This window comes from Wyeomyia smithii, chromosome 3, assembly GCF_029784165.1.
Source record: "Wyeomyia smithii strain HCP4-BCI-WySm-NY-G18 chromosome 3, ASM2978416v1, whole genome shotgun sequence".
Lineage (NCBI taxonomy): Eukaryota > Metazoa > Arthropoda > Insecta > Diptera > Culicidae > Wyeomyia > Wyeomyia smithii.
Window position 1 is genome coordinate 47425669 of NC_073696.1, and position 15771 is coordinate 47441439.

A 15771-nucleotide genomic window follows, 5' to 3' on the forward strand; every position below is an offset into this window, starting at 1 on the left:
GAGAACTTATCAAGCAAATAGAACAAAATTTACCATGTGGAGGTTTTTAAGGTCTTAAAAATAAAGGCGCCATTTTAGAATCCAAGATGGAAACTTCTGATTTTTGGGAAATAGCCAAAAATCACCGAATACCACCATCGGTATTTCCAGAGCCAGAATAATGCCAAGAATACCAGAAATGTTCCGGTTGCTGGAAAACAGCCAAAAATGACCAAACACCATCCAATATGAATTTTTCCGGAACCCGAATGACGTCCAGAGGCCACCAATTGACTTCACATGCCATTTTGAAATCCAATATGACGATTTCCGGTTTCCGGGAAACAGTCGAAAGTAACCAAATACTACACAATATGGGTATTTCCAAAAGCGATGCACAGAAGACAACAATCGACCTCAGACACCATTTTCAATTCGAAGATGGCGATTTCTAGTTTCTGGAAAACAGCCGAAAATGGTCGAATACCACCCAATATGAGTATTTATTTCCAGAATAAGGATGATGCACAGAGACCACAAATTGACGAAATGGTAATTGATACAATCAAGAAATGCATTCGAAAAGCCGACGTGAAGGGCGTACAACGCTTTTTTTTTTGAAATCATGGAAAAGCTTCGTCGGAAAGCCGGTTATGGACCTTTCTCAAATGTTCATTAACGTTTTCGTTTATATTGAATGTAACTTCATGAGAAATAAACCGATTTTTCTTCAACTACATATACTTTTTTTAACAGCAGTAGAAAGGAGTTTCGAAATTCTAGTTGTTGCCCGTTAAGATTATAACTCACGACCATCTGTTCATCAAAGCGGACTCTGTGACTTTCGTTTTCCCGCTGTCTAGATAGAAAAGTAAAGTTGCTCTAACAGAAAAACTCGTTTATTTGCGAATTTCATTTCCACCCAAATTTGAAGTGATAGTATCTAGTCAAAGTGGGCTCTAGATTTGGAAAAATGTGATCTCTTTAATTGCAATCAAACTGGTTATTAGAGCTAGGAAAAAAAAACCTTGATTCACTCTTCTGAGAAAACATAATTTTGAGACTAAAGTAGAAAAACCGAAACCATATTCGAAACCCTTTTGGAAGTTGTCGAAGATAAGAAAGCTTCAAAGTCTATTCCAGTTTCTGAAGATGTTGATCATTTTCTGGTTTCAAATGAACAATTTGAATTTCCACAGCAGTTTGAGAGAGATCATGATTTGAATTTAAATTTTACCTTCTTCATTTCAATAACACGTCTCCATGAGAACCCAATGCATTTTTTGTTAAGAATGTTTTTAATGTTTGGCCCGCTTTTAAGTTGGGACTCCGCTGGTTGGGTCATAACCCATTTAAAAATCAACTAGATGACAAAATTTCTTGTCACATTGAAGTTGATAAGCAGATTTTTAAGGGGCTAGTAAAGTGTATCCTTAATAAATAGTTCATGTTCATTTAGTTTCACCGCCTCTACTGAAGCGTAGTTGCGACCGGGTCGAGCGTTTCAAATAGACGTTTAAAGAAGTAGATCAGACGCGTTTGCGACTGTTTACTTAAAAAAAAATCAGTGGAATCTATATTTCTTCGGACATTTCCTATCAAATAAAACACTAATGTACACATTTCTAAAAAACCCTATTGAAACAAATACTCCGCTTACCCCTTAGGGGCCATCCACATACCACGTGGACAGATTTTTAACGATTTTAACCATCCCAAACCCCCCCCTCCCCGTGAACAACTGCCCATATAAATTCTAAAAATTTTGTATGAACCGTGGACCCATGTTTGTATGTGGTTCAATCATGAGTTATGTCCTGTACAACATATTCACTTCAGATCTTCCTGATTTATCTCCGGGATGCACAATGTCATTGTTCTGTGATGACACAAGCATTTTCGTAAAGTCGATTGCAAAAAAGCTTCGATATATTTTTCTTTCTCATGCATGCAAAAGTAAAAACTTCTCCCATTTTCCCTTATAAGCCTAGAGCTTCTTTCCTCTAACCACACAATAATCACGTTATCAAGATGAATGGAGTTATTTTAAAGATGATCTGACAAGGTTAAGTACTAAGGACTAATTTATGATAACCAAATAATTTTAAATTTTATTGTTCATTGAATATATGGGACATTTATATCCTTCAATGGATAAATATGATAAACTTTTGATTCAAAAACAATTTTTTATACTGCCAATACTTTATGCTGTACCGATTTGGTCTAGCTTTTCTTAAACAAAAAATACTTCAAAGGATTTATGGTTCAATTTGGTACACTTGAATTACATAGACTTACTGGCGTCAAAACGTTAGCTATGTCAAATTAAAATATTGCCGTAAAAAAATGAATATTAGGCGTATGAATTAAATCGTGTAAATCTTATGGAAGAAACAAGGGGTTTCTTCTCCAGTGGCATATTTATTTATAATTTCAGGACAAATAAATGTGCGGAAAAATGCTCCCTTCCTAAATGCCATGGCCATGAGTCACAAAGGCCTGTGAGCTGAGAGAAGATTGTTATCTGTTTTACCGAGGGGATGTTGAAAGTATTATTCAAATCAGATGGAGTCGAGTCATTTGGCGCTGATAAATATACAAGCCACCTTATCACACTTTTCGTAATTAACTGATGTAAACTCCTGGAATGTTTGTTACGATCCTGACAATAAGTTTATTACAGCTTTCTGTGCCATTGTCATTCATCGTGGATATTATTTATGGCAAAGGATTTACTTGGGTTCTGGCTAAACACCGGTGACTAATATTTAAAAAAAAAACCGTCCGATATAACAATTTTGACCTTGAGCAAACAAATAAAAAATATAAGGTTAAATAATATTTTGATTGACATCGTAAAAGCTTTTTGATATTATCCGAATAATGAGCAAAACAACCTTATTTTTACCAGAAAACTGAAATTTTTCTAATGATGATACATCCAATCTTATGATACATCCAACATTAAATAAGATACGCAATATAATAAACTAATGAGAATAGTTTTCCGATGAGAAGTAGGAATATTTTAACATCTAAAAAATATGCTTTCTGAAGCCACAGTGGTGTATATTTGAACTTCTGTGCTGTATGAAATTCGGCACTTTGGCGCTCATTTAGAACTTCGGGTTTCACATTGATTGCCATACCTCTCTAGAATAAAGGCCGAGATCCCCCACCACCATTGCTAAAATTAAATCTACCTTGAGAAAACCTCCATAACGAGAAGTTTCAGCTAAAAGGGCCCACCGATTATGCAACTCCAAAGAGTAAATTACCGAACCACCGTTACGCGGTTTCCAGAATGTTGACTGGCGGTGGGGTGAGATGTTGCCATGACTACAAATTGGAATCACCTGAAGGGCTTCCTTCCGTTAATGTACCGAACTTGGCTCCGTTGTGAGTATTTTTTCCACGGGCAAACTTACAAGTACATACCAATCTTCTAGGTAGTGTGTTATTATATTTCTGATGAAGTTTATTTTGTGGAATTATTTTCAGCACTGCTAATCGATGTTAATGGTGATCGGAATTCATCCTTCTTAGAATGCTAGAACTACAGGAGTATTCTAGGAAGAGCAAGTTAAACTCAACACGGTATAACTGATATATGTCGAGAGCGATTAGGGGAGATATTTTGATTCGACAACACCATTGATAATACCCTGATTATGCCTCCATTATTCATAGTCCATTTCTAACAAGACGAATGACTACAACGATAAAACTTGGACTATGGTTAAGCTGACAACGCTAAGCTTGGTGCATTGAGTCTATATGAAGTTCAATATAGCTCAAGGTTTCTTGGTATTTTGATCACATTATCAGCCATTCAGCCATGTATGTATTAAATAGTTTATCAATAATTGAATTCATTAGTACGCGTTAAGCTATTTAAGCGAGCCCTATTTCTATCGACAAAAGTTTCCATTAGTCGAATTAATCAGTCGCTCTATAGTTTGATAGCTTGCCTACGATAACAGCATGACGGAACGGTGGGGAATACGACCACTAGAGTAAGTGCATTCGCACTGCCAGGCTCGATTACTAGGGTAGTAATGGATAGCTGTATTGGCGTAAGTTTTCGAACACACCTACAAGCGGTGGTTACACTCACACTCCCGGTTAGCCTCAGAGTAGAATACTTTTTTTCACATTCACAAAGTAGAATTACAAGCATTGCAAGCTCTGTTCCGTTGAAAACCACGTAATATTTCAAAACACATAACTTGGAAAAATGGGATCTGACCAAAGTGACGTCAACGAGAAAGTTGTAGTTACTGCTAAATTCTTCAGGGGAAAAGTTTACCAAAAAAAGAATGCCCTCATTTATTGTTAAAATGTGAAAAAAATCAACCTTATCCAGCATGTCCGCTTTTAATTTTTATTTTTCATGAAATCCATAAAACTTACTGTAAATTTAGTGGAAAGGCGTTTGATTAGTCACGCAAGGAAAAACCACTTGATCATGCAGATTGTATTTTATCACTAGCAAAACGTTAAATACATCAAATGTAAACTAAATGTAACTAAAATACTTACACAACCATTCCGTAGGCACCCTCTCCGATGTATGCCAGTTGAGTGTACCGGGGGCCCACCTCGAACAGCTGGCCGCGGATAACCTCCGCGTTGGGGTTTGCGTTAACCACCCCGTTGTTCGCTCCCGGATTGGCTGCGGCGCTATTAGCACCCGGACCGGCAGCTCCTTGGGCGGCGGCATTGTTCTGCTGACCGGCGGCTTCCGCCATCATCGAAGTCTGAGTGTGCAGAAATGAAATCACAGTGCGGGATTCCGCCGCAGTTTTGCTAAGGTTTTATTCTGTTTTTTTTTATGACTTTATCACACTATCACTAGTTGTTTCACGTCCGATCGGAACCTGCAGATGAACAGTCGAAAGCACACTGCAGTTTCTATACCCGTACCTTCGTACGCTCACTAGCGGCGTTTCTCCTGGCTGGCTTTTCCACAGCCTAAGGCCACCACTTACACCCTCGGCTGATTTTTGCCGGTTTTTCTTCGCTTTTTCAATTCAGGCTTGTTTACTTTTACCGGGCTTAAGTGGTTCACGATTACCCGCACCTGATATGGTATTCTATGAATACCTTTGCGTTGAACAACTGGAATTACTGTAGATAAATAAACGTTATCACTATCGAAAAGGTACTTTGATTATAGAAATGAAGTTAAACTTTTTTTAAAGTTCGTCGCTAATTCAGATCACTGCAATGAAATTCGGCAACTGTTTTCGAGCAATTTATTTTGTTCTTCATCGATGTGTGAAAGCCCTAAGAAATACATTTTCTCATTGATTGTTTTTAAAGGTGTACAACATTTCTGTTATTGTGGTTCATCGAATAGTACATCTTACTTCATGAAAGTCTAATAGATATCAATGAAATTTCTCCTACTGTTTAACGATGTGATATGCCATCAATAAATTTATTTAATCTAAACCTTACTATTTCTCTTTCTATTGCAATATAAATCATAAATCCTTCCAAGACAACAATTGTCCACAAATTTCATTCCAGTGATAGCAGAAACGATACAGCACCGCTGCTCCGTCATGTGTAATGAAATGTTTTTCGCCACATCTATGTTTCGTAAAAGACGTTTGTCACCCGAACTACGCTTTCTGTTTTCTGATATTGCTTTGAACACAGCGATAAAAAATGGCATAAATTAGCAGCTCCTTCATTTATAACGCCGACATATCCTGTCAATCTTTCTCCGTTGTCTATTGTCTATCTTCGCTCGTCTGAACTGAACGCAGGATTTCGGCGGACACACACTAGGTGAATATATTTTGCCGACAGTATTCCGTTTCTTTGTAGTTCCCTGTTCCAATACAGTAGACACCAAGCATGAAAAATCTGAATATCGGGTTACACAGCACTTGACGTGAGGCGGGTGTTCCTTTGCTTCTTTCAGCCTTGTTTTCTTCCCTACTATTTTCGCCGCAGCAAAGGCGGATGACTCAAGCAATCACTTCCACTTGATTCTTCTTCACAGCTCTTGTTTATGGAACTTGTACATATTCCACTAACACAAGCTGTTTATACATACGCAAATTAACTGTACACATTTTATCGAAGGCAGAATTGGGCGAAACGTTTTGAGGATCCGAGGCTCGGTTAGGCTTCCACTTGAAATCGATTTCCTTTCGCGTGCAAAGAAAGAAAATATGTTCAGTTTGGATTACAGAATTCCGAAAAAAAATCAATTCCTCACTAAAGCCTGGCGTCAATTAGTACACAATCGAGACCACCAGATGCTGGCGATAACCAAGGAACGACACCCTCTGTAACATAAATTCACTTTAGAACGGCGGATGTAACCAGTTAGCACTAATGAATAAGAAGAACGGCACCCCTGCTAGACACACCCCCACTGCAGGAAAACACCCATTGGATTCCGGATCACCAACCTCTTCTCCTCCTGGTAGCGCGTAAAGGAATTTGCACAAATCAAACAAAAAACTGCAATTACGAATTATATACGCACTGCAGGCAGCAGCAACAGCAGCAGGTGACAGATAGAGAACTGCTGCTTCCTTCTGGCTGGAAAGAACTCTGACTATGGTTGACTTAATTGATTAGCCTCGTTATCACTTAACTTTATCTCACACACTCGCGGCAGCCCGACGTACCGTATTGAACCACTACTTGAACGCAAATGAGAGAAACGGACGAGCCTTTGGACCACACAGCAAAAATTTTTCCACCGTCGCCGAAGAAATCACAGAATATCCGATTCAGAACGCACAGACGGAAAGCCAAGCGCAAACGTGATGATAGCTAATAACGATCGACGCGTGTGTGAGTGTATTTTCGCAAAATGGAAAAATGGCAAAGAAATGTGCGAGAAACGTCAAAACACAGCAAAACGTTGAAAGATCCAGGCTCTGTCAATGTGTTTAACGCCAAGGTGTGCAGTACGTTTTGGGATATTGATAGATTTTTTTGAATCGGTAAAGAAACAATCAGAGCATAAGCCGTTTTAAAGTTTTATGTTTTTTTTTACGCACGATAAAAACTTCAATTTGATGTACCATTACTTCATAATGATTATTATGAGCAATTTTCAACTCAAAACATAGGTCGCTTTGCCGCACCTTTTTTGAAACGTCGTAACGTGGGCTTGCTTGTTCCCCTTGTTCCGTTTATACCATCAGACAACAAATATGTTCAATTTCTCGAGATGTGAGCCGCTACAGTGAAGCTAATGTAATAAGACCGTAATCCTGATTGCTTCTAGTTGCCGTAATTGCCTCATGGGGAAAGTAAGCTTAATACGTTTTTGGCGCAACGAACATCTATTTCTGTATCGTACATCACATATCATACACACAAAGAAACTATTACCAAGCGAACACGTAAAAACAACATAAATTTACGTAAACCCGAATGTTGTCACTAGTTTAGGTAAATAATACGCATAAAAATTGGTGAAAACCACGCAACAGCTCAAGAAATTAAGAATACCTAATTTTGGGTAAAAATTTCTGATTTTTATGTATCATCCAAAAAAGTGTAATTTTCTGAGCAAAACGTGATTTTTTATAATTTTATATCGTTGTCCTTCGGTGCAGAAATGAAAAATAAAAATCACTCTATATCGCTTGAATGACAGTTGCTATATAGGCAAACCTAAGAGAAGAGTGGCCAAGTGGCTTCTTTCTGTTCTTCTTTGCTATGAAACATATCCCCGGTTGAACATTATTTTCGTCTGCCTTACGAAAAATCCAGTGCAACCAGAAAAATTTATTTATTTTATATTTTTATTTAACATAAAACACAACAATGAAAATTGGATTACAAACAACATATAAAACAAAACAACAAAACTTCGTCCATATTTATATCATCATACTACCACTGCCAAACTTTTTTTTTGTTTTTCTGACTTCTCCGGACTTTTTATAGAGAGCAGAATGAAAAATATTTGGCGAAACACTTAATTCCTGTTGCAAAATCAAGGGGAAAATTGCTTGTTTTCAAGAAAAGCTTGATTTCACGTTACCACGAGCAACTAAATAAACAACATAATAATAAAAAGAAATACCTTCACTGCATTTTCGACTATTGCGTAAGATTTTAAAATGGAATATCTTTTTTAGATTTTTCGCATATTTCTAGCCACTGTCGATAAGGTTCTGCATCTTGGGAAATCGATAAAATTTTACGACCAAACTCTTGGCACTTCATTCAAATTCTTTTTTGTTTTTTTTTTTGTCGCAACGAAAACAAAATTGTGTCCAATATATTATATATATATAACACCAGCTGTTTAGCAACACGGCAAGCTGAACCCCTTTTGAATATTGTCACACACACGTGCTGTCAAAATCAACCAATCACGTTTGGAGCAAAAAACCTGGAGCAAGCCGAGGTATCATCTTGGCCACTCTTCTCTTAGAGGCAAACCACTTACATAAGACATACGTAACACTCAGGAAGAAATCGTCCAAAAAAGTTGGTACAAAATGAACTACTCGAATGGTACCAGCCTCGAAATAAAATCACTGTTCTGAGTTGTTTTTGAAGGCAGTGTACCTGCGCAGCCCTGCATTTGTCTCGTTCCTATTCGAAAAATGCTGCATGGATTTTGTAAATAATTTTTTAACAGTTCCTTATGGGATTTTCTTTTGGTCTCGATAAAGCCGAAAAAAGAAAATTCATTTTGTTCATAATTTGTCGAGCAATTGGACAGGACGAGGTACAAAGTACTATGGGGCAACGTATACCAGAAAATCGCCAGTGTTACGTATGTCTTATGTAAGTGAGCAAACTGTTATTGTAGCAACTTCGAACAGATTTTGAGCATTTTTTTGATTTAAAAACGAAATACAACGATAGAAAATTATTGTAAATCACGTTTTGCTCAGAAAACGGAGCTCTTTAGATGATTTAAAAACTGGTATAGCTGAACAACCCAAACATCATTTTGCTCGTCTCGTCGGTGACTGGAGGCGGAGCAACTTGCCTCTGTAATAGGCCCCTAAATGATTTGTAACCACATCACGAAGAAAAAAAATAATACCGTGTTCAGTTAATACATTTGATTTTTGCCTAATTTTAAGTTTGAAATCAAGAAAAATTAAAAAGCGAAAAATAATTATTTGTTTCAATACATTCTGCAAGGAAGAAACTCTTCTCCCAACATTCCTAGTTTACTAGATTCAGATTTTTAATACAGATTTTTTTGGCCCGTTATACACATATACAAATATTTTCAAAAAAAAATAACCCTACTACAGTCATCTGATCTCTTCCAAAGAGGTTTGAAAATAAGGAATGCTTTGAATTTTATTTTAGTTGATGCCAGCCCTACCCAACTTTTTCAAAACTATACCTCCTTCTACCTATTCTTTCTCTGGAGTACTCTGTATTTAAAGATTAATTGCTCTAAAATAGATTTTTTTCTTTGAACTCACTTGTTGTAATTTAACCTTAATATTAAGTAAGAGCAATAAGAGCAAAATCATTTCAAATCGACTGGAAATACGCGAAAATTTAATCGACCATTTTTGATTTGAATGAAACTTTGCACACGTATTTGGCTTAGCAAACTGAGCATTTTTCACAGATGGAGAGATTTTTCACACCCATGAGTTACATTCTAAAAGGGCGTATGCCTTTTGGCATAGGTCTTATTCGAAGCATTGTAGCCCAGAAACCGTTGGTTGTATAAAAAAACTGTCTGAAAATGAGTTGTAGCGAATCGAAAATGCATCATAAAAGAAATATACACTGTACAAAAAAAAATTTTTTTGACCAAAAAAAATTAAAAATAAACATTAAATTTCAATTTAAAAAAAAAGAGTTAAATTTTATTTTTATTTTTTTGTTTAAAGAAACTTGACGTTAATACGCAACTTTTAAAAAAAAGTTCAGGATGGAGAAATGAAAAATAATTTTTTTATGGTAGATTACTTTTTTTATGAAAATTCTAATTCAAACATTTTTTAAAATATTTGTATTCTGATGATTTTAAAAGATGCAGAGTCATTTTGAATCAAAAAGCTCTTGGTAGCAAACATTCTAAAGGCATCGGTTTTCGAGTTATTTCTAATTTAAGCTAGAAAAATTATAATTATTTAGGAAAATACTCGTTTTTCTTAATCTGTCCATGGTTCTCCAGCAAAAACCATACGTTCATTGGAATGCTTGATCAAAAATATACAATTCATTCCTTGACAACAAAACGATTGGGCAAACGGTTCTCAAGAAAAGAGTTAAATGTTCTAAGTGATATAAATATATATAAGAATCAAATATTTATTTTCGAGTTATCTTGGGAACATATTTTTTTATGACATAAATACTTAACAAAACTAGTTTCACCTTATATTTTATATACATCATAAGTAAATGATTCGTCATCTTTTGAAAACAGCTTCGTTTGTATCTTATTTTCTGAAATCGGCACAAAAGAGTAATACTTTTGTGTGGCAGCTATTATTATAGATTTTTTGAAAATATTGCTCCATTCTGTTACTCCTTGTTCATATTCTTCATATGATACCCAACTCAATGACATTTTCTGATTAGACCAATCATACAATTCCTTTGCGCTTGTAATGGGATGTTCATGTTCTTTAGCTAAACTTGCATTTCCTGCCATTCGTTTTAATATGCCACCAAATTGCATGGCATGGGCCTTTAACATGAGAAGTCGCAAAAAAATGCCACTCTGCATCGACGTTATATTTTGTTTTGAACTTGCAAAGATTTGCAAAGTTTTTTCTATTTTTATATTGTGAAGCAGCTCCATCAGACATTAATATCGCTTTTTTCAACTCTATTGTTGTTTTCAAAAAACTCATTAATTTGGCAATGAACACCTGAACCGCAACAGTATCATGATGGAGTACTTCCGATATTATGATGAAGCTGATATTCTTAAGTGTTCCAGATTCTGAATCGTAAACAACGAAGGGATGAATGGTGGCTTGACTATCATTCCAATAACTACACGAATCACAAATTGATAAAGACGTATTAAAATGAGCTTGACTGTTCAATATTTTTATTTTGCAATAACATTTTCGTTTAATTTGAGTAAGCTTTGTGAGCACCGATGATCAGGAAAGGGTTTACAGCATTTGGGCTTTGTGTATTCCATTTTCACTTTATTCATCTTCACAAAATGCAAACTATTACTAACACATCTGGAGTAGTGCAATCGTATTTATATACGAAAACAGATATTATAGGTAACCCAGTAGTTATTGGTTGCGTACTTTAGAAACAGTTATTATTAGTAAACAAGTAGGTAGTGTTGCACGACAAACATATTTTTTTATAAAACATTCAGCAAGGGGGAACGTGTAGATAGGCTGAGGTTTAGCGCTTGAGTTATTTATCCAATCGTTTTGTTGTCAAAGAATGAATTGTATATTTTTGATCAAGCATTCCAATGAACGTATGGTTTTTGCTGGAGAACCATGGACAAATTAAGAAAAACGTGTATTTTCCGAAATATTAATAATTTTTCTAGCTTAAATTAAAAATAACTCGAAAACCGATGCCTTTAGAATGTTTGCTACCAAGAGCTTTTTGATTCAAAATGACTCTGCATCTTTTAAAATCATCAGAATACAAATATTTTGAAAAATGTTTAAATTAGAATTTTTATAAAAAAATTAATCTACCATTTAAAAATTACTTTTCATTTCTCCATCCTGGACTTTTTTTTTAAAGTTGCGTATTAACGTCAAGTTTCTTTAAACAAAAAAATAAAAATAAAATTCAACTCTTTTTTTTTTAAATTGAAATTTAACGTTTATTTTTAATTTTTTGTGGTAAAAAAATTTTTTTTTGTACAGTGTATATTTTTTTTAAGATGCATTTTCGATTCGCTACAACTCATTCTCAGACAGTTTTTTTTATACAACCAACGGTTTCTGGGCTACAATGCTTCGAATAAGACCTATGCCAAAAGGCATACGCCCTTTTAGAATGTAATTCATGGGTGTAAAAAATCTCTCCACCTGTGAAAAATGCTCAGTTTGCTAAGCCAAATACGTGTGCAAAGTTTCATTCAAATCGAAAATGGTCGATATTCGACCATAGGTCATTTAGCGCGAACTTGCTCATAAGTGTTGTTGCCTGGTCCCGTTTATGTGTCCGCTGTCCGTTACGTTTTGTATTGTGAAGCTCTTACGTTAGCACTACCCACATAATTACTGGATTTTGAACATTCTCTGGAAATTCTCCGTGTCTCCTTTGCTTTGTTGATTTATAGGGAGACCAACCAGTTACCAACAAACAAGTCAGTCATTGTAGTTTCTCTTGAATTTTGCGGGTCCTGTATTCTCGAAAAGAACGAATGATTTTGTTTCTGGCTTCGTATGCCTCTTCGGAGTAAACTCCCAGCTCTAGTGATGCCATCCTATCAGCTCTATGAATCAATACGAAATGTACTGATATAGTCATGTAGTTGCATGAATATTTTCTTACAAACAGTTGGATCTTAAACATTGCATATATATTAAATTTAAGAACATCTATTTCACAACCAGATGCCAGCGTCTTGAGGATTACAGAACCCTTCAATCCAGTCCTGGTCGAATCATAGCTGATACGTAGTCAGGATCCTCAAAGAAGTTCCGAGCAGTATTAGTATCATTAGTTAAGCCCGAGCCTTCTTCGAAGACATCTACCAAAAATCCTAACCCTTTTTTATATTATTTTTCTGCGCGCTTGCCTATCCTCGTACGCAGTGGTGGGCACCATTCCGCTAATTCGCTAATCACTAATTAGCGACGCTAATATTCAGTAAGCGGTTTAGCGATTTCGCTAATTTTTGAGCTGGTTAGCGAAATTGTTAGCGCCGCTAAAATTATGGTCTTCGAAACGCTAATCGCTAATTCGCTAAACTTTGTAGAGAAGCGATAATAGAACTATTAAGAAAAACTGTGAATTGCTGATGGCGTACGTAAATTGCTTCGAAACGAAACGTAAATTGCTTCGAACGTTCAATTGTCCCAATTGTCTAGATTTCCTTTCTTTACGACACAAGTGCAAGTCAGTCTTTTAACCCCAGAATGAAGTTCCAGTTATCGTACAATCTACAGAAGCATTTTGAAGAACAAGCTGGAGGTCTAGATTGAATTTTCGGCACTCCAAGAACATTTGTAAATTGCAATACGCTTGAAATTATGACAACTTTGGTTCTACTTTTTCGATTTAGATAATACTTGAATTTTTATGAAAACATTCCTAAAAGTATTAATTTTTAATGCAAGCTGAATTACTATTGTTACTCCTTGTTTTTACAAAATCGAGTATGAACACCGTTTTGTGAACCTTTTATTGTCAATAGCTCTTAAAAGTAATTGTTTTCGTTTGTTTTACCACAAAAGATCAAAGTGGCCCAAAACATACAAAACACGAGCAATAAATATAGCGAAGTGACTATTTACATATTAATAAGTTAGCGATTAGCGCAAGTTCCGCTAATGTGGGTTTAGCGTTTAGCGATCATCGAGCTGAGTTTTCCGATTAGCGGTTTAGCGATTAGCGTCGCTAAATTTTCAGTTAGCGGTGCCCACCACTGCTCGTACGTCGTTTTATTAGCACTCCATTCTTGAATGTCCATTGCATATGAAAGAGTGTGGGACTACTAGCGTACGTTTTTCCGTCATATATTTTGCATTAGAATGAAGCAAAAACTATGACGAAGGAAGCCCCAGTAAATGTATGCGTGCGTGATGAACAGGAATGCCATATTTAAAGATATTTTTCTTTACCGGTCGATCAACTACTGAATTAACAGACATTGATTGAATTCAATGAGAAATATACTCTTTGTTAAGCCTCAAGTGTTGCACCGTAGGACAGAAATACATCGGCTCTAAGGCTCGGGCAGCGAGCGTCGATGTGAAGGCCCATGCCCCAAAATGTTCGGTTGCGCATCGCATGGCGAAAATTACCAAGAAAACTTCCATGCTCCTGTCGCTATGAACACAAGGGAACATTACAGTCTTTAAAACCATTGAAAGCTCTTAAAAAGGTCAGAGTGCCACGTATTCCGTCATACTTATTTTACTACTTTTTTTACGTATTACGTCATACTTATTTAAAAGTGTATGCTTAATAAACGAGCATATCTGAGGTTGTTCGAATGATGCGTAAGGCCATAAAATCAAATAAAATATGCTTTTTCCGGTTTTTCGTATATTTTCAAAAGTTATAAGCCCCAAGGATAGAACATAAAATGCGGATCGTTTGGACGAATGAAAATGTTCAATGGAGAATCTCTGTTCATTTTTTGATTAATCAAATAAAGAAAACTTTCCAAAGATGCCATGTTTACAAATATATTCGAATTTTTCCTTTTTATAAACTCGCGGTAGTAGTGCAGGAATGCTGAAAATGGAGATTGGCAGAGTTTACAAAATGGATATTTAGTTTAATGAACGCACATGTATATCCAGCTTTCCACAAGCGGTAATGGCGGACAGTGCACGCAGCCCATTTTGACGTTTTCTGTAGGTCGGGTAGTTTTCAATCGTAGTAACGGAGTGAAAAACATAAAATTTTTGCAACGTAGCATAGCAACTTTAATAAACAGTTTTGTTTGTTATGATCCGCGCATGCGCACGACGGAATTAAAATAACAAAACACCCATTGTTTGTTGAAGTTGCTACGCTACTTAACGATGTTGTGATATTTTCTACTCCGTTACTGCGATTGAAAATTCCCTGACCTACAGAAAACGTCAAAAAGGGCTGCGTGCACTATCCGCAATTACCGTGGAAAGCTTGATTAGAAAATAACATATAACATTTTCTTGGATTAAGGCAACCATAAACATATCACCAAATAGAGCAGAATGACGAAACTCTCTCACCTAATTTAGCTTGCCGAATTTCCTGGCAGCTGATCGAACACGGCGATTTTTTTTTGGTACATGTCGGCAACATATTTTGACGATTATTCCGCTAACTACCAATCTAACGTAAACCAGTAGGTATTGACATATCGTTTGCCGAATTTTCTGAAAATTCTGCCGAAAACTTTTAAAATATTTCAATTAGATTTCTATAGACCTTTTTACGAACGAATGTGTTAGTGCCACTAGTTGGGGAAAATATTTATAAATAGTTGTTTTGTTTGCAATGCTATGTTTTTAGCAGCTGGACAAAAATTCAGTTGAACACTCATTATATGTTTTAAACTTGTTTCTGAATAAATTTTATCATTCGTGATCAGAATTCGGAAAAGGGGCTAAATATAATCGACCAAAAATGGTAAAAAAGTGATAAACGTCGAAGCAACGAGATGCGATGATTTACAGGTTGGAAGAAACAAAAGCAACTTTACACGGGTTTTCACGTTTACTAGTGTACGTAGGTGAAAAGTCACTTATCTCTATTGAGTTCTCGGCGAGGGGTAAGACAGTGAGTAAACTTGAGTTTTTTCGAGTCTTTCAGAGAAAACCTACAAAAATAAAAAGCAAATCTTAGTAATTCTCGTGTCTTTGAATATCCATCCTTGAACTTTTTCCCATCGCATTATACATCTTAGCTTATCATCACATGATGCTTTACTGAAAGGTGAATTCACATGCCATTTGAAAAGCAATTGAAAAACAAAATTCAAAGAAATGCGTGATTCCTGTAAACAAAATCAATTCCTCAATAAATTTATCATTTTAAATAAATATTATCGTGAAACGCCTTTGAACAATAAAATATTTTCACCAACAGGCATACAGATGTACATACGTTTTATTAAACATGTTAGTAAGTTCCCACCAAGTTGACCCACCTTAT

General features: G+C 35.9%; 1 protein-coding gene across 6 annotated transcripts in view; it reads right to left on the reverse strand.

The window, feature by feature from the left end:
* LOC129727356 (mitogen-activated protein kinase 1) overlaps window positions 1-6794 on the reverse strand; it is a 123164-nt gene extending 116370 nt beyond the window's left edge. The window contains exons 1-2 of one of the 6 annotated variants that reach the window (XM_055685123.1): window positions 6603-6794; window positions 4525-5112 (exon numbers count right to left, since the gene is read on the reverse strand). In XM_055685123.1, the coding sequence (XP_055541098.1) occupies window positions 4525-4736 (212 nt within the window). In that variant the 5' untranslated portion in view covers window positions 4737-5112; window positions 6603-6794. The other 5 variants (XM_055685120.1, XM_055685122.1, XM_055685119.1 and 2 more) reach the window with 5 other exon arrangements.
* Between the last annotated feature and the right edge of the window lie 8977 nt (window positions 6795-15771).